The sequence below is a fragment of the Geospiza fortis genome, unplaced genomic scaffold (genome assembly GCF_000277835.1).
Source record: "Geospiza fortis unplaced genomic scaffold, GeoFor_1.0 scaffold429, whole genome shotgun sequence".
Lineage (NCBI taxonomy): Eukaryota > Metazoa > Chordata > Aves > Passeriformes > Thraupidae > Geospiza > Geospiza fortis.
The window spans coordinates 1,717,166-1,740,874 of NW_005054411.1; the positions used below are offsets into that span (position 1 = coordinate 1,717,166).

Consider the following 23,709-nt stretch of genomic DNA (forward strand, 5'->3'; position numbering starts at 1 on the left):
TATTTGAATATTTTGTAGGTCTTTGCTATTTAGAAACTCTGCCTTTGCAACTCATGACAGTTAGTCTTCTCTATCCTCTGGTTACCCACATCAAAAGAGAAAAACCCCCACTGAAAGGCCTTTGTAAAATAGAAACACCCTCTGTTTTGTCAGGACTTCCAGCTTCCCTTCCACTCCCTTCAGCTCAACCAGTAGTTAAGCTGGTATAGCATCACACTACAAAATAGCCTAAACAAATGTACTCGGTGCCTCAGTTTCAGGTAACATTTCAGTTTCTCCCACCACATCTCCTGGCTGAGTGAAAACACATTTGGATAATTGTCAGGCCATCAAAGGTTTTGCCCAAGTTTTATTTTCACTTCCCCCCCCCCCCCCGCTCCCCAACTGTTGACCTTCTTTTCCCTTCTTCTAACAGTCTTCCTGGCATGAATATCAGTCAATTAAAGAGGAGATCTGAACTGTGTCCATAACACAAGTTCTAACCTAGGTAAGTTTGCCCAGCTGTGCCTGGAAGGCTGCATCCCCACTGAAGTCTGACAGCCCTCAGCCTGTCAAAATAGACACACCAAGTTCCTTACTGAGCAATCATTTAAAAAAAAAATTAATGTTCTTTCTTCAGCAGCCTTATTTTACCACCCAGGAAGAGTCCCTAACCTGGTGCTTATTGCACACATGAGATATGCAGCTCTAAAACTTTGCTATTCCCGAGATTTGAATAGTTTAGCTATTTAATTCCCTTTTTTTTTTTTGTTAATGCTATCCAAACTAATCATTCTAGTTTCTTCTATGAAGTATATGTCAAAAGCTGAATTAAAATGTCAAAGAGAAGGTAAAGACAAATTAATATGAAAAGGACTTTCTCCGACAATAATCTAGTTCAAGGTGAGACTCTCAAGGGATCCAGTGGCAACCATCCTTCCACAATATCCCACCAGACAGGACTTTGCCCTTTGGCCAGCATATGTCAGGGCTCTGCATGAATCATCAGAAATTCCAGCAACCAGCAGAGTTCTGGAGCAAAGATCTGAATCTGTCAGCACCTGGGTTTACTGAGACAATGCTGCTACATGCCTCACTGACCACAGTTACATTCAAAACAAGAAGCTGTTCATCATTTATACCTCAGGCACTGACTCCTGCCAATTGGTATGTTTTTGCTCTGTCACTGTTCTTTTTGCAGGTGCTGTTGGACAATCAGTGAACAGGAAGAATGGTCAGGCAGGTGGGCAAGGTGCCACTTTCATATAGAAGATTTTCACTATACCCTGTTCAACATGAGCAGGGCCACAACTGCACTGCCCTGAAACCTTTACTAAGAGGGGTAATTTCTGCTTTTGTGGTTCTTTCACGGCACAGCAATTGGCCTGGGACATCATAACTGAGTTCACTCACACTACAGAGCTATTATGCCATCATGAGAACCAGTCTGAACTGCATCATTTCAAAGCCAGCCGGCCAAGTTAGAGGATGTTTCTCTGGCATCCTACAGACTCCAGCATCTCAAATACGGTATTTGAATACAAGATTATGTCACCTATTACAGACACATTGGCTAACGTTCAAGCTGTTGAGAAGTAAGAGCAACTTGATCCCATTGGTCTTCCTGTATGAGCTTCTGAATTACTCACCATCATCCAGAAAGTGGTAAAATTATATTTATGACTACTACATAAAATTCAAACAAGACCTTTATTTACATTAGGTTTTCAAGCAGTGGGTGTTGCAACATACATAACAAAATTTCATACTACATTTTTTATAGGTAATCAGGTTGAAAAACTGATCTACAGAATCAATTTGTCAGAACTGGCTAAGCAGAAAATGTGTTAACTTGGCTTAAGAGTACTCTGTCAATTTTACATAATTTTCTATCGTTCAGAGTATTTCTGATGTCCTGGTTATAAAAACAGAATGCTCATGCAGGTTAATTTACAGTGAACTCTCTAGTAAATTTTACGTTCTTCACTTGTTCAGAAGAGCATATCAATACTCTCCCCACCTTGTCTCACAAAGCAAGTATGAGTCCAAATAGGGAGAAAACTCAGGAGATTTTTAACAAAAAAACCAAAAAAAACAAACAAAAAAAAAAGATTTAGCAAGGAGTCAGAACTTTCATTCTGTAACTAAGTGAATTAGAATCTCTCATTCTGTAGAAAAAAAAAGTTGTACTGTAAAGATTAAGCAAGTTCTTTTATTTCATACTAGCATTACGCAGCAACCAATATGAGTGTCTAGGTAAACAGAGACTTTGTGAAATGTCTTGCTGCAAAGCTGACCAGTAATGCACACAAATGATAAAGTCATCAACTCTGCTTATTGCCAGAAAAAAAAAAAAAAAAGGCTTCAGGAGCAAATAACACTGATTCATACTGTACTGTGCTCAAGCACTAGTAAATAAAATCTATTAAATTACATGGGTGGAAAAAAATCCAGAGCAGCTTTGTTATCTTACTTGTGACACCTTATTTAAATTTCAGGCATTACTTCTTTATATCAGCATAAATATGTAGCCTTCTACAGGTTTTATGATGTGGTTACAGACATAAAAATGTTATAGTAGAAAGCAAGAGCTAGTTCAAGGAATTCCAGACTTTGAAATCAGCAAGATACAAAGCTAAAATTCATATGTTCCTTTTCAAGTTATGAATACTTTCACTAAAACATAAATATTTTAACATATATTATTTTTTTGACATTCAAAATTGTAAAGTCAATATGGCAGAATTATTGTTAAAAGCACATATTTACAAATATTCTTTTTTCCATACATAAAGTATTTGGCATAATTATAACAATCTTACTGCATACACAACTGTTTGCTTCTTTTTCACATAATGGTACACTCCTTATTAAAATTTACCAATTATGTACAAAAATACTTGAACATTTATTATAGAAAACTTCTATAACTACTGTCAACAGCTTGTAACTGCTGAAGGTTTAATTGAGAGAATATAAAAAAGTGGTCACTTTCTTCCAGTTAAACTATCAACAAATCAAACACAGCTAAGATTAACATGAGCTTCCCAACAAAAGAGGGAGAATATTTTTAACAATATGATTTAAAATGCAGTTCACACATCTGTTCCCAAGCACATTTAAACAGTCAATAAAAGAAAGAGGATACAAAACATACATACAGAAGGTGCTTTTTTTTTCTTTTCCCTCCACATTCCTATGTCTTGGAATTAGCTTTCCAGAGCTCTTCATCTGCCAGTCACTAAAATACAACCTAAGGCCAAACACCATTTTCAACAATAAAGATGATGGTGATGAACTCAAGCTAAAAAGCAAATCAAAAGCTTGGCTCCAATGGCTCATACACATCCAAGGAACTGTTCAGAATTTTTGCTAGATTTTTACAAAATTATTAATGACCTTTGCAATTAGCTTTTGAAATATATGGATTGTAAACCAGCCATTTGTATTTTTAAAAATTGGCTCATTTAGTGAATTGCCTTGATAATAGTCAGTATTGACTCTTGTACACAAGTTAAAGGAACAATTGAGTTGTACCTATTTCATACACAGATTGTATTTTAGGGTGAACTTTCAAGAACAGCAGAGAGCATTCACTAGAAAACTCCTAGCTTGAAAAAAAACCCCAAAACTAAAACAACAACAACAAAAAATACATTAACCGGAAGAATAAAAGTAAATTGCACCTCAAAAAGAAAAGGGATGTGTCACGTACATACACGAATGGCACAAAATTTTTTTGGGATTTCCCAGAATGGTGCTGTATGCTGAATGAAACACATGTATTTTTCCATCTTAAAAGTAACATAAGCCAAATGTGTGTTTCAAAAATTCCAAACCACATTCTTACAACAGTCCTCTGCTGTATAACTTGCATTTTATCTCAGTTTTGCCACATACATTTGAAATGACCAACCTGTTCATCAGGTAAGAGAAACAACTTTCAGCCTACTTGCAGAAACATCCTAGTCTACAGACTACTTTGTTAGAAAGCGTGCATTTATCTCTAGTAGTAAAGATCCAGTCAGTATATTCTGCATTTTGTAAGAAGCATTCAGCTAACTCAGATGAGAGTTGTAGGGTTTCAGACTTTTCAAATAAAAATAAAGTACAAATGAAAGCATTTATCAGTATTCACCACCATGAAATTTAAAAAAAATCCTCTCGTTCATGCTTCCTGTAATATCTGGCAACCTAAATTAGTAATTTCATTTCAAATGTGCAACATAATATTAATAAGCATTTTGAAATTACTCAAAAGAAAAGGTGGACAAAATATTAAAGTGCCTAACTAAATGACTTTTACCATTTTTAAAAAATATTATTTCTTAAACAGTAACGAATGTGTTGCAATTAAATATAAAAGTGGCTTCTCATAGCTGAGAGACTTTGCGGGGCAGAGGCCTGGGCCGGGGAACCTGCTCAGTCCTCCTGCTGCTGTTTTCCAGGTTGTTTGGCCGAACCAGCTGTGGCTTGGGTGGCAGTGCTGGGGGGTCTGCGGCAGGCGGGATGGAGAGGCTGTGAGGTAGAGGAACGGGGCGTTTCAAAGTCCGCTCATACACGCTGTAAGGTGGTGGGGTTTTGCTTTCTTTTCTCACAGGTTCCTCAGAAATGCTGTAGCTTGGGACAGTCACTGCTGGTTCGCTGCCTTGGCTTTCAAAGCCTGATGTTTCTGATGTGCTACATCGGCTGAGTGAAGAGATGCCGCTGCTGTAACTCCCTGACAGCGCCGGGGAGTTGGATATGAGCCCCGAGGAATGATACTCCACTGGAGATGGTGTGAATGATTGCACAGACCCCTGCTCAAAAGAAAAGGCAAAAGAAGAATTTACCTGGCACCCAGGAGAGAGTGTGTTTCTCTGCTTAGACTGAAAACATACATAGGTACAGCACATACAACTCTGAGCTTTGATAAACAGAAATGGTTGTGTCCCTGTTTAATCAAGACCTGGTAAGAAACTGATAAAAAGCTCATTTCAGTAGCGCCTGGGTAGTGGACATGCCAGTACTTCATATAAGTGGAAATAAAACTGCTTTTAAATGTTATCTTACTATCATAATACCCCGGAAAAATCTGGAAGTCTTTAGAATACAGCCTTAGTTTTCCCAGCTGGAAGTGGAATGCATCACTGGGCGCAGGGTATACCTGGGGGTATCCTGCCCCCTAACGCCAAAGCCCAGCCACTGCTGCTACTGCAGGCTCTCACATCCCAAATTCAGTTTCCAAAGCTTTTCCTCACAGCTTTTAGTGCATTGCTGTGCAGTGAAAAGTGCACTTACATCATGGCATCATTTCTGAGGGTACCATAAAACCAGTGTCAGGGGAGTAGCACAAAGCAGATATCAAGGTAAGAGCCACTGCTGGGTGCCAGCCCCCTTCTCTGCTGTTCCTGCTCCCATTTGGGGCAGCAGCAGAATGGCAGGAGATGACAGCATCACCACCCTTCCTCTCCCCCATCTCCCAGGTGTTCCTTAGACATACAAACACAACACATCACGTGTGCCTCAGGGACAAGGGCCACATGGAGGGCACAGGTGGCCAGAGGCTGCACCGGCAGCCTCACAGGTCAGTGAGGGATTGTGAGGGACCAGGAGCTGAGGGCCCAAGCAGCAACAACAGTGCTGATGACAAATAAAAGGCATGGACAATAAAGGCCTACCTAAAACCACTGAGCAGTTCTAGTCCAGTGAAGCAACTTCAACTGAAAATTGTCAAAGGTTAGCCCACACATTCCAAGTTAAAATTTTTTTGCAACATATCTACTTATGACTGGAGTCATCTGAGACAATCCTGACTTATTGGTCTCAAGCCTCAGGCTAAAAAAGGGATGGAGAAATCAAAATAAAGACAAATTTCTCACTCCCATTCTTGTTAGACTGGTTGATGCTCAGTTGCTCAGCTTGAGGTGAGAGTGGGAGCCATGCAAGAAGGGATGGGAGTGGAGGAGGAGAGGGGCAGGGGTGTACAGAGCTGGCTGTACTGACTTTATGCTGTTGAGATAAATTTAGTTATCCATCTAGGACTGGATCCACAGAGCACTGAAATCAATGGAGAAAAAAAAACTTCATTTATATCAGTGGGTTTTGTTCTAAGATAGTTTTCTCTGGTAGCTCACTGTTAGAAGAAAGGCTAAAATCTGAGCCCTGTGTGTTTCTGTGGAAAAGCAAAGTGAGTTTTATTTAAAGCTCAACACCTGGTGAAGACATTTCAGACTTTCTCTGGAGCCTGTTTAACTACTCATTTCATGTTCCATTCCTCTGTATGTGAGGAAGCTCCAACTGCACTCCTACTCCCACAAACACCCACGGTCAAGGCTTTCAAATAAATTATGTATTTGGCTCCAGTTCCAAGAACACTGGACACTTGGAATAAGTGATCATATATAAGATAAAGGACCTTTGCTTTTGTCATTCAGAACAATGGCAAATATGTAAAGCCTGCATGGGTAACCACTTAGTTCTGGTAAAACAGCACAGACTACTTTTACCAGTAGCAATAACAGTCTAGACATCAAAATAGTCTGGAAATTCATGGATGCTCAAAGTGAGATCCATCAGTTCTCAGAAGTATTTTGGGCCAGCATTGCTCTTCCAAGCAATAGAAAAGCATTTGTAAAATGCTTAAATTCTGTCCAGACCTATAGAAGAAGAATGTTAGGACAAGCTTCAAACATCCCTAAGAATCATCAGTGGTCATGCCAGTATGTGTCCATTAAAGATGAAAAGGAAGAGTCACTAATCTTTGGACAAGATCCTAATGTTATAAAGAGCTTCCTAGGAAGCAATTAGGGCAAAACTTGGGATTGGTGCTCACTTGAGCAGAATGGTAATAGGACTATGGGGCACTCTGATGGTCAGCAGAATTGCTTTGTTATGAATTTGGACCACTGTGCAGACACAAGTTGTAATGTTACAGGCTTATGGGAAGGCAAACAGGACAATTAGTGTAGACTGGTAATTAGGGACCTCAAGGGGAAAGGAGATACTTTGGGGTGCTGGTCTCCTCTTCAGGCAATGTGTATCTCTGCAGTATTAGTTAGACATTGGGTTGCTGAGGAGTTACTTTGGCAGGGCTGCTTCCCTCTCTCTTTGCATCTGAGTGCCTGAAACACTAGTCATGCTCCTTTCTATTTGCTCTCCTTCCATGTTGTTGACTCTTATATTTCTACCTGCAGAATCATCTCTGCTTCAATGGGGTGGCAGAGGCTATCCCCAAGACCAATGACAGGCACTCTGCCAGCACCAGGGTTTGCCTGGAATAAGCAGGCTGCATGTTTGTGTGCTCCAAAGCTGTGGAAAACACAGATTTCCCAGTCAAGTTTTCCGGAAAAAAAGCAGGTACCAGTATGTGGGTACCAACACATGCAAACATCTTGAAATAGAAATGAAATCTGCTCAGTTTAGCCTGGATCTTAAATTACTTTGGATATTTAACTACCAGAGAAAAACCAGTGCTTATTCACAGCCTATGCTTAATGTGTCCTACTGGCAGATGTCAAACTACTTGCATCTTCTTACAACCGCCCTGGATCATCCTGCAGAGGAAAATAGGTATTAATGATTGAAGCAGGAAATACTGTCTAACGAGCCCTCTAATCTAACAGCTCTGAATGCTGGAAGAATAAAACCAATGGGTTGCACAACAGGTTTTCCTGGCACCTCCCCTTCTTCCATGCTGGAGACAGAATACTGGTTTTTGTACAGCATATGATAAGAAAAAGAAAACATAATATAATCCCAAATAATGCACATTAAATATATACCATCTACCCCACAACACAAGATCTGTCTCACAAAGGCAATTCACTGCAATAAGACAGTACCTTCATTGGTGATCTTCCAGCAGGAGAAGGGGAAATGGAGGCTATGTGTCTTGCTGGTGATGCTGCAAAGGTAGAAAGATTTCAGTGCACTTGTGGCATTACAATTTTCACTAAGAAATCTTTTTAAGTGGATAGTAGATCATTTGATACATAAACATAATCTCTAGTTCTCTTGGTTGATGGCTGTAAATAGTTTTAGAGATTTTGTTTATTTTGCTTTGTTCTCTGGATTATCTTGCAGTGCAACCAAGTAAAAAATTTCTGCATCTGCCTTTTCTGACAAATCTTATATCACTTTAAATTGATTTATAATCTATTAAATGATAACAAGTTAAAAAAAGAGTCAGTATAACAACTTTTCCCTTTTTGTTCTTAAGAAATATATTATGTATTTGTAAGTCAAATAAGGAAAATAGAAAATACATAATATACTTATATCAAACATTTACCTCCAAATATACTAGAAACATGACTGAACAAACTCAGAGGCTTAAGTATAATACACAAAATGTTTACTCACTCCTTTTAAAACAATTATATTTATAGTATCACTTGAGCAGCCTTTCCTTTAAAAGGAAATTAATCTTTTGAAAGGCAAAATTATTATAGTAACTGACGTGCTTTCATGAATGCTGTGCATTTTCTGGCCAGTAAGATTCTTTGTGGTTAATGATCATTTCTGATTGCTAACCTCCAATTATCATAAAATCAAAAGACTAAATTTGACCATCCTTCCTCATACTAACATGAACTGTCTGAAACTGCTCATTCATTAGTGAAGGGGTGGAGTATTGGAAACTGCAGAGAACATTAATGAGATGAAAATACCCACAGAGGCAGTTCTACAGCCTTTCATGTAAGACATCAAATAATAAGTTAACCTGCCCAAGAAGTTAAACATCAAACAGAGTGGAAAGAATCTAAGCCCTCACATACTGGAGCTTTACCCGAGATGTCCATTAACTCACCAGTCTGTGCAGGTCTTGGTGGTACAGGAGGAGATATAAGCTTTCCACTTTCTGATGTGTTTCTAGCTTCCTTCCCACTGTCCAGGCTCCAGCTGCTGGGGGTGGTGTTTACACCTGGAAGAGAATGAACAAACTGTCATAGGTATCAACACTTCCAGTTCTCTGGCTTGCTTTTATCCATGAGTGTAAAAACAGACAGAATGCAAGTGCCTAACAACATCTGCACTTACAAAGCTCTTAAACAGCAGCCATCAATGTCATGGATGCCTGATGGATGCCCCTGGCCCTCAGGTCAGTTTGTGACCAGCAGTGGCAGGCAGCAACAGCAGCAGCAGCTGAGATTGCGCTCTGGTGTGCTGCAAATCCAGCCACAAAGGGAGATAAGCTTGAAGACTTTTAATGTAATCAGTTTATCTTTGCACCAGACTCCTATTTAGAGGTTTCCAGGCAGAAGGGAATAGACCATTCATAAACTGTTCCCATTAACTCATTTTATATACAGAAGGGACTAGAGAAAGAAACTCTCCAAATTCCTCGACCTCCTTCATAAAGATTTCTGTGCTAACATTCCTGTGTTGCTGCATAGACTACAAATCCAGAATTGAAAGAAGGTGGAAAGAAGGGTGAAAAATGTGTACAGAAAATTTCTGTACACTTTGTATCTGTGGTCAAGGATCTCTGCTTGATTATGTAAATTGACTACCACCTTGACATGCATAAAAGTGGGTGTTTTCTTTGTCTGTTACCCTGATCAAATTCTATGATTTTAACTGAATGATCTCATAAGGTCTGGAAAATCTTCCTTGATAGAACTGGATTATCTCATGTCATCAAGATGTCACCAATACTGGAAAGAAGTCAGACAGAAGGAGAGGGCATTTAACATGGGCAGGACAAAAGCTAATTTGAAAAATACAACTCTCATTACATTTCCTAAAAAACAAAAAAAGGAGTTGAAAATAACCACTTCAAACCTTCCATTAATTTCCCAAATACTCCACCAAAAAATCCCCCACCTTTAAAAGCCTCAAACCTCTTGCTTTGCCATGACACTTTCCTTCTTGTTCACTTGTTTCAATTGTGAGTAGAGAATCACATGCAAGGACCCTGTGTTTATTTAGAAAGATGAAATGAAAAAGCAAAGTATTGCTGCTAACTGATGGCATCAATTATCACTATTGTAGCAACTCTGAGAGGTCTCAGGACTGCAAACCCACTACACACTGGACTTAATACAATAACTACAGTAAAAATAACACTGATCTCATATGTGAAACAATATTGTTACAGTATAATTACACTTTAGTTGACCCTGTGACCAATGAACAGAATAATCTATTTTCTAGAGGATCATTTTGCTTTGTTATTGCCAAAATAGGCAATATAGTATTTGCTTTTTAATGCAAGCTGTCACCCAGCATGGCTTTGTCCTCATCCTAAAAATCACCTGGCACCAGACCTAGGTACTTCAAATATCTGAATCTCTTGACAAGCCAATTTTTTTTTCTTTTAAGTCATCCAAGCAGTCAGTTTTTTGGACTGCTAAAACCTTCAGGAGAGAATACTTCATTCTAACAATTCTGTGATGTGCTTGGCTGCATGGGCCAGTGGAAAAGTTTTGCTATTTCCATGTTAAATTATTTCATATGTTTTTCAGCCCTGTGAAAAAATTCCACCTGTGTTTTCATAAAAATGTAAACCCAAAATTACCTACAAAACCCAGCTTTTATTAAAGAAAATCTGCTTCCTGGTCAGTACTTATTACAGTATATTATTAAAATAGTTATTTTTCTATACATTTATTTTACTGTATCCTTTATTCAGCATACCACAAAGGTAGCATAAGGAAATGATGGAGCACATTATTGATGTGAGGCACATAATGAAATCATGGCAAACAATTACTATGCCAACAATATTTGATTTCCCCATGTGCAAAATTATAAGAGGCAATATTTTTTCTATGGAAATACACATATTTCTCATTTACACTAATTAAAAACAAAATCCCCAAAATGCAAGAAACCACAAATTGGTGTTTTCAATCCAAGTGTAATCAGAAGCACACTGAGTTATATTTGATAAATGGGACTTGCAGGTACCAAATTTCAGGATTCTGTCCATCTCTTTACCTTCCTTTTGCCCCATTCTCCAGATCTGGCTTTTCCCCACATATGTCTCTCTTGAGAAGCAGAAAGGACAGGTCTCACAGGCAGCCTGATGAAACCTGCTGCTCCATCATCCCTCCTGCAAACTTCTGGGCCTTATTTGAGTGCAAAATTCAGTCCTCCCCTCTTTGACAAAGTGTTTTGACACTTAGATTTATTAGCATAATTTATTTAGTTGGTTAGAATGTTTTGACACTTGGAGATGACAGTAAGCACTCAAAAGAACAGGCACTCTACAGGAACATGGTGGACTAATTACGTTTTCATTCTTCAAAGATTGGCATGTTGTAGCATGTCTGCTTACCTTTGTCAGAGCCAGGCAGATTGGAATCACTTCGTGGCAAAGCACCATCTCCAATATGATTAAACACCATTCTCTGTAAATTGAGAACAGCATGGTTTACACATAGCTCCTGCTGTATTTCAGTAGCCGTCAAGAAAACAAATATATTTTTGTTATTATCCTCCCTCATGCCCAGGTCTGCTTAGGAGGCAGAGTGATAAACATCACATAAGAACATAAACAGTTTAATTAAAGTATGTGTATACAGATAGGGAGTAGACTAGTTTTCTGAGGATTGTACACACAGAAATTGGAGGGAGGATTATTATGTACTGAGTTCTGACAGTTTCCAGCACCTTAAAAAACATAGAAAATGCTCATTCCTAAAGGCATATCTTAATAGATTACTTAAAATAATTGCAATAATTTCATTACAGAATCAGGATCTGAACAAGATAATATTCAAGTTATGGCTGTTACCTAAGAAAAGCATTATGTATTGTTTTCCAACCCTGACTTTTTTTGGTAGCAATCTTCTTACTTCTCTTGTGCATAAGAGCTGACCCATAAAGCATGTTTGTCTTTAATTTTCTTAAGGTCCATTTTGTTTACAAATCACAGTAAATGTATGAAAAAAAATTCCACCATTGATTTCGTTTGGCAGCATTCAAATAATCCATGGGTCACTAGTTTGTCTTGAAAACATATATAAACAGCATACAGTTAATCCTACAAATAATTCAGACATACTTTCCAGAGGAAATGGCAACAGATAAACATGCAGTTTTTTCTTACTTTTTTTTTTCCTTAAAAGCAAGATCAGATAATCAGTGAAATCCAAATGAAATCCTATTATTGTGTCTCTTTCCAGTGTTCACAGAGCACTGTGCCAAGTTGGTGAGGCACTATGCTGGGGTTCCACAAGATGGCAAACCCAGCTGCAAACCAATCATCATTGATCTAATATGTTGCAGCTTTGTGTTACAAAGTGAGGAACAAATACTTAAGCTCAATTCAACTTCACATTAAACATCTCAGAGACAGAATGCTTTTGGTACACTTTGAGCTACAGTAGGTGTGCTATATGTCATATGAGAATCATTCTGGGTCAGGCAATATCTGTTTTCCTGGTGTTACCATTAAACTGAGGTGTTAAACCCACATCTGTACTCTGATGTGACAAAGAGTGTGACCATATGCTCCTGCCTGGTCTGGATTGAGTGTCCACTGCCTAGTGAGTCTGCAGTGCACGAGGATGTGATGGACAAGTGTTGAAGTCCATTTTCTGTTGCAAGGGTAAAGAGCAACAGCTGAAAAAGCAACTGAAATTGGAGGAGATAAAGAGACAAAAGCTGAATGAAATACAAAGAAACAAAGACATACTAAAAAGAATGAGATAAAAAACCATATGGAAGAACAAGAGCAATCACAGGATGTTTAATGACACACAAATAAAAACCCCAAAACTGTGAAATTCAAAAAGCTTCAATAGGAAGAATAATAACGCAAAAAACTAAGGAGGCTTGTTGACCAGTCAATGACAGCAGCCATTCCTCTTCAGAGTATGGGAAGAGCTGGAGAGACACTGTACAACCATTCAGCCAGAGATCACAAAGCAAGCACAAATGGATGTTGACTAAAAACAGCTGTACATAACCTTGAGCATCAATTTCAATGAGGAAGCGGATGAAGTACTGCTGTGGTCTTGTTCTGTGAAGTCCATCAAACTTCCTTAAATAAGGTAGCTATGGCTTGAAAGACTTGAAGTTCAGGACTTTGCCTGTGAATATCACCTCTCCTGGCTGAAACACTAATGTGAAAATTGCTTTCATCAAGCTGTATGTAACAAAATAATTCATAAATGGGTGGTCATTTCCTCTCAGTGTGAAGCTCCAACCAACGCTGTTGAAGTGGTGTTAGAATGAAAGGAGGAAGGACAAGGAACAGTTTGAGCAGCTAACTTTAAATAAGAGTTGCAGGTATCTCTAAGATATCTCCTTACAATTGTCCTGAGGAATTCTTTCCCCCTTCTTTATCAGAAGGCAGAGAATCAGGATTTTGTTTCTGATCACAGTCCATTTTTACGGCTGAGGGAATGTCAGAGAAAGAAATTTCACCTTTCTCTGGAAAGATATATCCTTATTTACAGTTATAAGGGCAGAAAGAAACCGTCAGACTTTCTCATCTTTGAAATATACTTCACTGTATGAGCAAGAAGATTTTCTACTTACCCTCTCATGGGACACTGAGGGTAGAGACAGACTGGGAGACTTTCCTGCTGGGCGAGTCTCAGAGAGAGCGGAGACTGGGCCTACGAGCTCCTCAGCCTCCCTTATGCAATCTCGGATAGAGTGGGGGACAGAAGTCGCATTCCACTTGGCAAAGCAAGAGTTTGTAGTCTGGGAGCAAAAACGGGATAATTTTTCTTTGCGGCAAACTGTAAAACCGCTTTATTTAAAGAGCATCTCCTGATCTTTCCTGTCTGTTGTTTTGGCTCCACTACCACTGACGAAGCACACAGCAGATCATCTGCTCTAAGTAGTTCCTGAGAAGTGTCCTTAAGTCTGGCTAAGCCTCAGTATTACTTCTTAAGCCCTCAGGTAATAGTATGAGGACTTAAACAGAAAAGAGATTAAAAGGTAAATCAAGAGCCAATTCAATAACCAAAGAAACAAGGGACAAGAAAAGAGCTAGTTAGAAATCAATAAATAATTTCTATAATAAAGAATCCTGGAGCTGGTTTTTGTCAGTGGTAAAACTTCTGAAAGACACAAGAGTGTTGAAAGGACAGCTTTTAACACCGTATGTATGTTCTCATCTTTTTCAGCTTCAGCAAGAGGTGTATTGTGTGATGGCAGGGATTAAAACAGCAGCTGTGTTAAAGAAAAGCACTTTGGGAAAATAGGTCCATTAAGAAGAAAAGATGAAATAAGGACTCAGTATTGGCCAACTTACCAAGTTCATGTTGAATTTCAGAATACTCAAAAACCACACATTTCATACAGACCCGTCTAACAGTATTTTAAGGCAAGAACACAATACATTGTTTTCTCTGGTGTAACAAAATATAATTTTTTTCTGAAACTACATTGGAAAATAGGAATTGCCACATGGAATGAGTTATTATCTCACAGTGGCTACAATTAGATTTTTGAGAAGGAAAGAAAGGGGAGCTCAACAAGGACAACTGAAATGATAAGAGTTTTTAATTCTTTGTCTTCTTCCCCAGATTGAACAAATGCTTGTTGTTCCACACAAGCAGGCCGTGTCATCTGGTAAATCTCTGCATCTCTCTCTCACTTCAGTAAGTAAATGTAAAGAAACAGACCTACACCTAAAGAAATCAAGCAGAAATGTGACCAAGCACTATGTACTCTATTCACATCTCTTACATCTAAAATATTTAAGAGTATTTGCTTATAAAACCATTAAAAATCCCTTGAGAAGTTACAACAGTGAACAGACACTGAATCTGCTCAAAGTTCAGCATGCACCTTTATTGTCTTCTTAACTATCTGTGCTCCGAGGATTCCCAACAAACTTCTTACCTGAGAAGTTTCCAAAGGAGTCGGGTAGATGGCACTGCAGGGCCTCTCTCTAGGAGACAGGCAAGAGTTTTCTCGGGAATGCTTATGTTTGTCAGACAGCAGAGGAGAAGCTAGAATATAAATGTGTCTAGTGATTAAATTCATGCAGTGAAACTCAAGACATTTCAATTCTATGCTTATGACAAAAAAATCCTCTGTCTCTAATGATTCAGATTCCCAAAGTAATTGGCTAAATATGATGTCTGACCAGTGACATCATGCAGAAATTCAGCTGTGTAACATATCAAGAGTCATTTAATATAGTTTACCACAGCAGAGAAGCACTGACCTCTGGCACTGGATGGAGCAGAACTGGTCACGTTAGGTGAAGCAGAATGAGTAGAACTCAGGCTTGAGGTAGATGGACTAGGCTGTGTATAGAAGAGATGTTGTTGTTACCAGATCACATTTACTGGTTTGGAAAACAAAAATTTATGGCATACATTTCACTAGAACAAAAAACTTTAACTTCTTATCAGTAATTCAAAATAGCAAATCAGTATAAAGAGCCTTAATGTAACTACACAAAGATGTAACCAAATACCACAAAAATAGAAATGTAATTAATACAGTAAAATAATTACCACAATGTAACAACTGTACTGTAGAAAAGTCTATGCACTGTCAGATCACTTTGTATCATAGTCCATTGCTACTTACTACATTTGTAAAAAACTAATACTAGAATTTAAACAAGAGAAAACAGTTACATAAAAAAATATTTCTAAGTGAATGAGTTTAACATCTCACTTAAAGATTTGGTTTTTAAAAGAAACATTAGCAATAGTTATGAGATTTCTGAATGAAATAATAGAAGAATTAATTTAGTAAATAGCCTTGTAAGAAAGATTCTGTACAATTTGAAGAATGACAATAAATTATACCTGCATGTTAAAAACTTCATCTGAGCTTTCTGATTGCCCAGTGATATTGCTGACTTCAGCAGAAGCTTGGGATGACAGTGATGAGGAAGAATAGCGATTGACGGCTGGGTAACTCAAGGGGCTATTATAAGAATAATGAAATATAAAATGGTTAAGTCTAATTGTCAGTCATAATTTTTCATGTGAGAACAGCACATGTTTATTAATCTTTAACTGGGGGAGGGAAAAGAAAGAGAAAGAAGGAGAGAGAATACATATACCAGCTATTCAAGGCTGAACACACTTCAGCCAGACCACACAAGAAAGCATGTGCATAAAAGAAGTATTTATGGGTCATCTTCCACAGGTAGCAAAAATATGTGATTACTAATAATTAACTTGCCTGCGTCGTGGTATTACCCTGGCAGCATCAGGGCTCATAGAAACAGGTATGGAATTCCGGCATACACGAGGACTTCCATTTGGGAAATGAACAGGGCTAGCTTGTACACAGGCAGAAAAGTCCTGGTGAGTTATTAAAAGATTAATTAAAATTAACATAATATCTTAAGCATTTAATAAGATACGGATACGTAGATAACAACATATAAATGTAGTTACATGGTATTTTGGATCAGCTTCATCATTAATAAGAAAAATATTTTAACTTTTCACTAATGATAGTAAAATGCTACTATTAGTAAAATGTGACTACTTTTCTCTGCATGGTATGGGAAGTTTATGTTTCTCTTTGCTTTGTGGCACTGCAAAAAGGCTACAAAAGGCTACAAGCTGTAATGGGGACAAACAACCAAAAGATGTCACTGTTTATTGCTTGGGAAAATGTACCAACCCTTAATGCAGCTGAACAGTCTTCTGTTCTATCCTTGTACCTGCTCGTGTGAGTACCTGTATTCCCAAGCTTGACTTCATCACAAAGAACTGATCCACCAGCTTTTTGTGCAACGGCCTCATGTCCTGTGGCACCACCTTCTCATGCACCGCCAAGCCAAATTCTAGAATCTGGGCCTGCAGAAAGGGAAAAAATATTTTGATGCATTTTCTTTAAGCTCTCATCATCAATTAGGATACCAAAAAAAAAAATCTAACACCTATCTAAATCTCTGAAAGACCTGTAACCAAAAAAGGACTAGGACCAAAAGCGTGCAGGAGGATTTATCACCTCTTCCCATTCAACTTTCGAGAAGGTTTCACCTATGCAAATTCAACTGTAATACTAAAAAATACTACAGATAACATAGTGAAAAATCTGATTTAATGGGAACTTTACAAAGGAGCAGTTCTAAACCCTAAATAAAAGCCATTTTCTACAAGAACAGTTGTAAAAAGCATGAAACTACAGCAATGGTCAAATCCAACAGAAACTCTGTAATATATTGGCAATGAAGTCCATGGTCCCCCATCTTATTTCAACTCCCCAGAGACCTCCATAAGTGCTGGCCTGATGTATAGTCTTGACACAAGGCATGACATGCTTCATACTTACAGTGCTAAAACCTTAATCTCGCTCAAATTTGGTTACATGCATTCAAAATATTGAATTGGTTACATGAGGAATCAGATAAACTCAGATTTAAAAACAAAATAGCTAGGGTGTGCTGTAATATCTTTGGATGAGAGCTCCTGGCTGATGTTTTCAGGCAGCCTGCGATCAGGCACGCAGATGTACAGCATCCCTGACCTGGGGTCAGGACTGCAGCACATCCATCCACACACACAGCCATGCCAGCCCTTCCCAATGCTCTGTGTTAAATCAGCTCTGGGTGCCAGAGAGGGTTGAGCTGCTATTGCTTGGAACCCACATTTTTGTTACAGGAAGCTATAAACTCCAGTTTTATATTGTAAACATTAGTGAGATTAAGCACAGCTTGAAAAAGTTAAATTATAATGTCAATTACTATGCATTGTCTAAGTGAAACTAAAGTGAGGTCAGTGAATCTGTTCTGATTTATACTGTCTGAGGACCTGCTGATCTGACCAAAAGATCCCACAATGCTGATGAAAAATGGAATTTCCATCTTGCCAAATTCTAAGCTGGCAATAAAATTTGAAACTTCAACCTGCTGCATAGAACAAAAATAGATAAATGCCAATTAAAAAACCTGAAATATTAGTAAGATCTTTGATTTAAAAATATTCAGCATTTTCCAAAAAAAACTTCATATTTGAGGCTGGTAGGTGATTGGCTTATAAATGAATGGAGAAATAATACAAAAAACATATAACGCATAGAATACTCATATGCTTAATTTGATCATTTGTGTTTATCTTACTGCCTACCCACTTTGCCAATTAGTACTAGATATCTTTCATTGCAATAAGATTTTGAATGCTTTTTTGCTCTTATAGCAAACCTTGTAGTGAAAATATTTCCTGTAATATTGGTAAAATACAAATATATGCTAAAGCCATCAAATGTTTCAATGAAATAATGTTTATTCTGTTGTAGTGATAAAATATTCTGTGCAAATATTTGTATATGAGCGTGACAAGACAGGACTCTCACTCAACTTTTATTTTACACAAACCAGTTTGAAGTGATTAAGTTGATGATGGAAAGGACTAGGGAAAATATATTAGCATGGCCCAGAAACCTGCTTGTATAGAAAGCTACTCTCTACTTGGAATCTAACTGAGAAAACACTGAAGACCACAGGGCAGTTATTAACCTCTGATATTTTTTATTTTATTTGGGGACATTTTTAGCTAGAACAGCTGAACAGGCCATCTTGTCAGTCTTTTCCCCACTTTACCTGCTCGAGTGTAAGTTCTCTTAAGCGTGTGATCTTCTCTCCATCTTCTGGATGGTTCAAGATGTATTCTTTGACAAAGAATGCCTAAACACAATAAATTACAAAGCAAAACAAAGTGAAGTAAAAACACACCACTTTTATTTATCTTTTTTTAAAAAACAAGTTTCTAGATAACATTTTCGAATGTTTTCTAAGTTCCTTTGAACTGCAATAATTGATAATACATGTTAAATAAGTAATTAATCATGTAGTCATTGGTGGAGACCATTGGCAAAAAAATGTAGCCACTAGTGAATAGATAGGTTTAACATTTGAAATATGAAGGTGCTGAAATATGAAGCTTCTTCCACATCAGAAAAGAAAAAACAATACAGGAAATAATTGAAAGAGAAAAAAGAGGGAAGAAGGAAGACAGAATCAAGAAGGCAGCAGATGGTCAAAGGACACTTTTAAAAAGTTGGAAGTTGCCTGAAGGGAAGGAAGATAATGGTAAAGACATGGTCACTCTTACCTCAAGACCAAATGCTCCAAGAGTGACTGAACTTTGAACTTTGTACAGATCAGACGGGAAAAGCAGGTGAAATGGAAAAGCATTTACAGAAAACGGGATAACAAGAAAGGTAGAAGATAAGAACTGGCAAAACAACAAGTAGACATATAAAGACTGAAAAATGGACATGCAAAGAGAAGAATTAGAGAAAAATGGAAGAAAAAAAAAGCCTCGCAATTATTGCTAACAGTTTTGATGTTTACAAAATGAATTGCTGAAAAGTCCTATTTTAATACAGTGAGAGACAGAGGGCAGAAGGGAATCGAAACACGAACACTGTCTAAGAGACCAAGAATTACAGCCAACGACAATAATGAGGAGCAAGCTAGAACCTCTGATATGCTTGTGAAGAATGGAAGCTGTGCAGAGACACTGAGCTAGCTCTGACAGTGCTAATTCAAACCAGACATAGTTCTGACGTGACTGTATTTCTCCAGGGACTCCCTTCATCTTGCTTCACTATGCTAAACAGTTTTGTTGTTTAAAGGCAGTTAGAAAACATAAAAAATGTTACTGCTTTGCTTCAGTCTCACAATTTTCATAAGACTGCAGTTCTGATGACAGATTCTAATACTATACTGGACACAATTTCTTGTAGTTTAAATAAGATGCAGTTTTTCCAAATTTAACACTGTTGAGTGAACACTGAATCTCTCTGCCTTTGAGACAAGTGGACAGAATGTTATTCAAATTGACATTTTCAAAGGAAAAACCAGCAGACTCAAGTATCTCATAAGACTGTTAGGAGAAAGAGAAAAATCAAGTTTGGCTGCAAAAAAACCCCCAACTTCTTTCTTTTTACTGAAGTTTCATAATTCTACAGAATTCTGTATAAATACAGCATCCCAAACTTTTAAGGTTTTCCTAATGTGATTCAAAAATTATTATTATAAGGAACAACTGTTAGAAACAAATCCAGTGTTAGACATTTCTAAATTGTATTTATTTTTTTAAATGCCTTTCCCCACTCCTCCCAAAATAGCTTTTCTAAAAACTTGGAGAAGAGATACAAGAAGGATCAAGAAAATTATGATTCTTTAAGATAATGAACTTCTTGTTGAGAATTTATCTGTGTGTATATATATATATATATATGTATATATATATAAAAAATAAAATATATATGCATATATATATACATACACACACATGCATATAAAAACTAGAAGGTCAGGACAAAAAAGTAAATTTGTTAGTTGGCCAAAGTACCTCCTAAGCCAGAATAGGCAGTGTATTATAACAATTTACTTATAATTAACTGGTTAATTGAAAATTTCCAAAAAAATCACTGAAAAATGCAGGGTTAATTGTGAATTGAGTCATCTCTGGAGTAAGCTTATGGTACTATCTAGAGCAAAATGGTTATTTCAATAAACCACGTTGTTAACATTACCTAACCCAAAACTGCAATATAGGTATAATTGCAACGATTATTCATACAAACTTTCTGTCCTTAATTCATACAGAGGAGCTGCATCTGTACAGGGAAATTGGATTTTTAATACACAGAAAGTAAATTGCTTACCTCTTGGTATCTAGCAACTCCACCATTAACTGCTGCATCAATGACCCCATTTAGACACATTGTGAGAGGGTTAACGTTCTGCATCTGTCGAGTTTGACACTGACTAATCAGTGTTCTTAACTGCTGGTTCTTATTTTCTAAAACTTCAATAGCATTCTCAAGGGGACTCATTTCCACCTGAAACATGAGTGAGAAGCATTGCAACAACTTAATCTTCAGTTGAAAGATGAAATATATGGCAGGTAATTTTTGATTTCTTAACATAAAACAGTATTATTCTATGTCCTAGAGTAGTTTGAGAGACAAAGTACTTCTCAGCTGGGGGAGAGATTTGATTTTATCATGCAATCAATGATCAAAATAATCAACTGTCACTCTTGTAGATTCATTATTTGACCTTGAGAGATGACCCAGCCGCTGTTGCAAAACATAAACATACTTTCAGCCAGTGGTGGAACTCTTAGAATACACAATTGAACCATCCTTGGTAATTACCTAAAAGAGGCTTGGGGTCAGGGAGCTTAATCACTTTAAGGGTACAGAGCAGAGCTGAAGTATTGTGAGTGTGTTTCCCCATCCAAAGTGAAGGTACCAATGAGACTATGGATCAGGAATTTGAATGCAAGCTTTGAGCTAAAATGATGATCAAGTTATAGTCAAAGGCAGCCTTGAGCAGGATGTGTCTCTCAACTCTCAAGGGTGGGGAAGTTCTTTCACAGGTAGCGTGAACTGCTAAAAAACAAAAGCTGAGCGATGGGAAGAGTACATGCTTGCAGCTGCAATAATTTACCAAAATACACAAGCGCAAATCCGAGTCATGACCTCGTACATGCCCAGTAAAAATTATTACACTTTACTTTTGTAAATGATGACTGTAATGGCAAAATGCTAGTAAACTGAAGGTCTTCATATCAGTGGTCATACTAACCTAGTAAAGACACAGCAGGAGTCAACTAACAAAATTTCTCATGTCACACACACATTTTGATTTTACTAAACTCCACCTTTGGTTTTCTACAGGAGAATATCAAGATGGTGACATTTTCCTGCTATTATAAAAGAAAAACACAGCAAAGTTTTAGAGAAAATCAATTGTACTATGGTATCCTTATGTTTAATGGGATTATTGTAAGACTAGCTTTGACAAGAAGGAAAATAGTTACATGTGCTATCTATACTCCAGGACTCAGCAATTGACCAATTATTTAGAGATATTTATAGGATGAGTACTCCTCCAAATATATCTGGAATCTATTTAAGGATTTTTTAAATAATAGAACAAGCAAGGAGAGGAACTTCCAATGTGTCAATAGCAGAATGGTAAATTTGACCCTATTCCTACAGGTTCTGTTCAGCAGCTCATGGAATTTATTATAGTACAAGAGCTTGAAGAATGTTTACTTTTCAAGGATACATTAAGCTATAGATATTTTAAGTATTAAATGTTACATGGTGCTGAGTTTTAAGGAGGTAATTTACTGACATCAAATGTTGCCTTTGGGCGTCCATTATTGTTCTCATCTTCTTTTTCCTCAGCTGTTTAAATGAATCCTAAGGGTAGTTCTTAAAAATACTTTTCAAGACAAGAGAAATCAGATAACTTGATATACTTTGTAAATAATTTTGTTGTAGCTACCTTGAGACCTTGGTCAAAGAAATTACATATGTGTAATAAATGCTAAAGCAGTTAATTGAATAACATACGATTAAGGAAATAAACCAAGCCACAATATGTATTGACATGAGTCTCATACTCACCACTTCACGTTTTTCTACTTCAAACCAACGAGATATTCCAGGTAAACTCTGCACCAAGATCAGTGTGGTTCTCTCTACCCATAGACTCTAAAATATACAAAAGCAATTTATTTCCTTATTTGACTTTGTATCTTCTTTAATTATTACCAGTTTCCTTTATTAACACCTTCACTAAAGTAACAGTACATTAAAAAATACTAACATCCAAATTCTACTGAAATGTCTACCCCATAAGTCAATAACACTCACTTTTTTCTTACTTTCTAGGTCCTACTACTAAGCAGTAATTTCTGCTGATTCTTCACTCTTAAATTTTATTATATGTTGTCCCCAAATCTCCAAAAGTCACTCACAACTGCATTGGTATTTTAATATTTCTTTTCTGATCTAACATCTGAGAAGAACAAGAGTTCAGAAGCAGAACAACTTACAGATCAGAGAGCATGATCAGGTCTCCTTTGAGAAGCCCTGTTCAAGATTCCAGAATGCATAGCTGATGGGATACTCAAATATCATACTGGTAAATATTTTGTGCCAGGGTTTGTAGAATGACAAATCAACACACAGTGTTGCTTACACAAAGAATATATGTAGCTGTACAGTTAAAACAAAGCTCAAACATACATCAGAAGACAACAGTGACTCAATTTAGCCAATTTATTATCCTTACAGTTTTTTCTTCTAAATTTATAACAAAATTATTATGGGATAACTCTTTTTTGCCAGTCTGAATACCAGAATATATTCAGCACCAGGATGTGCTTCTAGTGGGTAAGAATTAAAATTACACCAATAGATGAATTTTCACTGTGACATTTCTAGTAGGAGGAACAGAAGGGATTTACCTATTAGAGAAGGAACTATTTCTTTTCCCTGAGACAGTCTTTAAGTTCAGAGGTAGTTTTGAGTCTTGATATCATAGGAACAGGTCATTATGCTGCAGTTCAGTCAAAACTGTCTCTCCCTTGCTCTAAAGAGAGATAGCTTTGGGCAATCCAAGCCATACCCCCGACCACATCCTTAAAAATGTTTTCCCATCTGCTTAAGAAACTTTTCCGAGACTGCTCTGTCCAGTTCTGCCTTCTATACATCATGATGCAGAAAACAATTTTTTTTTCAATTTTAGTCACATATACAGCAAGACCTCTGCATCTCCCATATATTTTAATTTTATTAAAAATAAGAAGTGAAATAGTCAAACCTGAGATACCATCTCCTCTAGAGAATTTGATGTACCACACTCAGCTGAATAAAGCAAATGCAAATGATATTTCAATAAGGCAGCCTTTGTTGATCTTACAAACAAATCATAGGTTCAGTAGCTCAGGAAAGGGTATGATACTTTACCTTGAATTCATTTTCCTTGTCCTTGGTCCCTTTGTGAAACGGTCTGTCATATCGGAATCGCCAGATGTGATTTACTTGTTAAAA

General features: G+C 37.3%; 1 protein-coding gene across 1 annotated transcript in view; it reads right to left on the bottom strand.

The window, feature by feature from the left end:
• Positions 1–4,352: 4,352 nt before the first annotated feature.
• Positions 4,353–23,709, bottom strand: part of DOCK4 (dedicator of cytokinesis 4) — a 140,014-nt gene continuing 120,657 nt past the window's right edge. Inside the window, 13 exon segments of the mRNA XM_031061386.1 lie at positions 4,353–4,778; positions 7,803–7,864; positions 8,771–8,884; positions 11,243–11,315; positions 14,770–14,879; positions 15,098–15,179; positions 15,693–15,813; positions 16,075–16,196; positions 16,581–16,700; positions 18,446–18,529; positions 20,521–20,697; positions 22,279–22,365; positions 23,626–23,709. The exon segment at positions 23,626–23,709 is cut by the window's right edge and continues 10 nt beyond it. Coding sequence (XP_030917246.1) covers positions 4,353–4,778; positions 7,803–7,864; positions 8,771–8,884; positions 11,243–11,315; positions 14,770–14,879; positions 15,098–15,179; positions 15,693–15,813; positions 16,075–16,196; positions 16,581–16,700; positions 18,446–18,529; positions 20,521–20,697; positions 22,279–22,365; positions 23,626–23,709 — 1,662 coding nt within the window.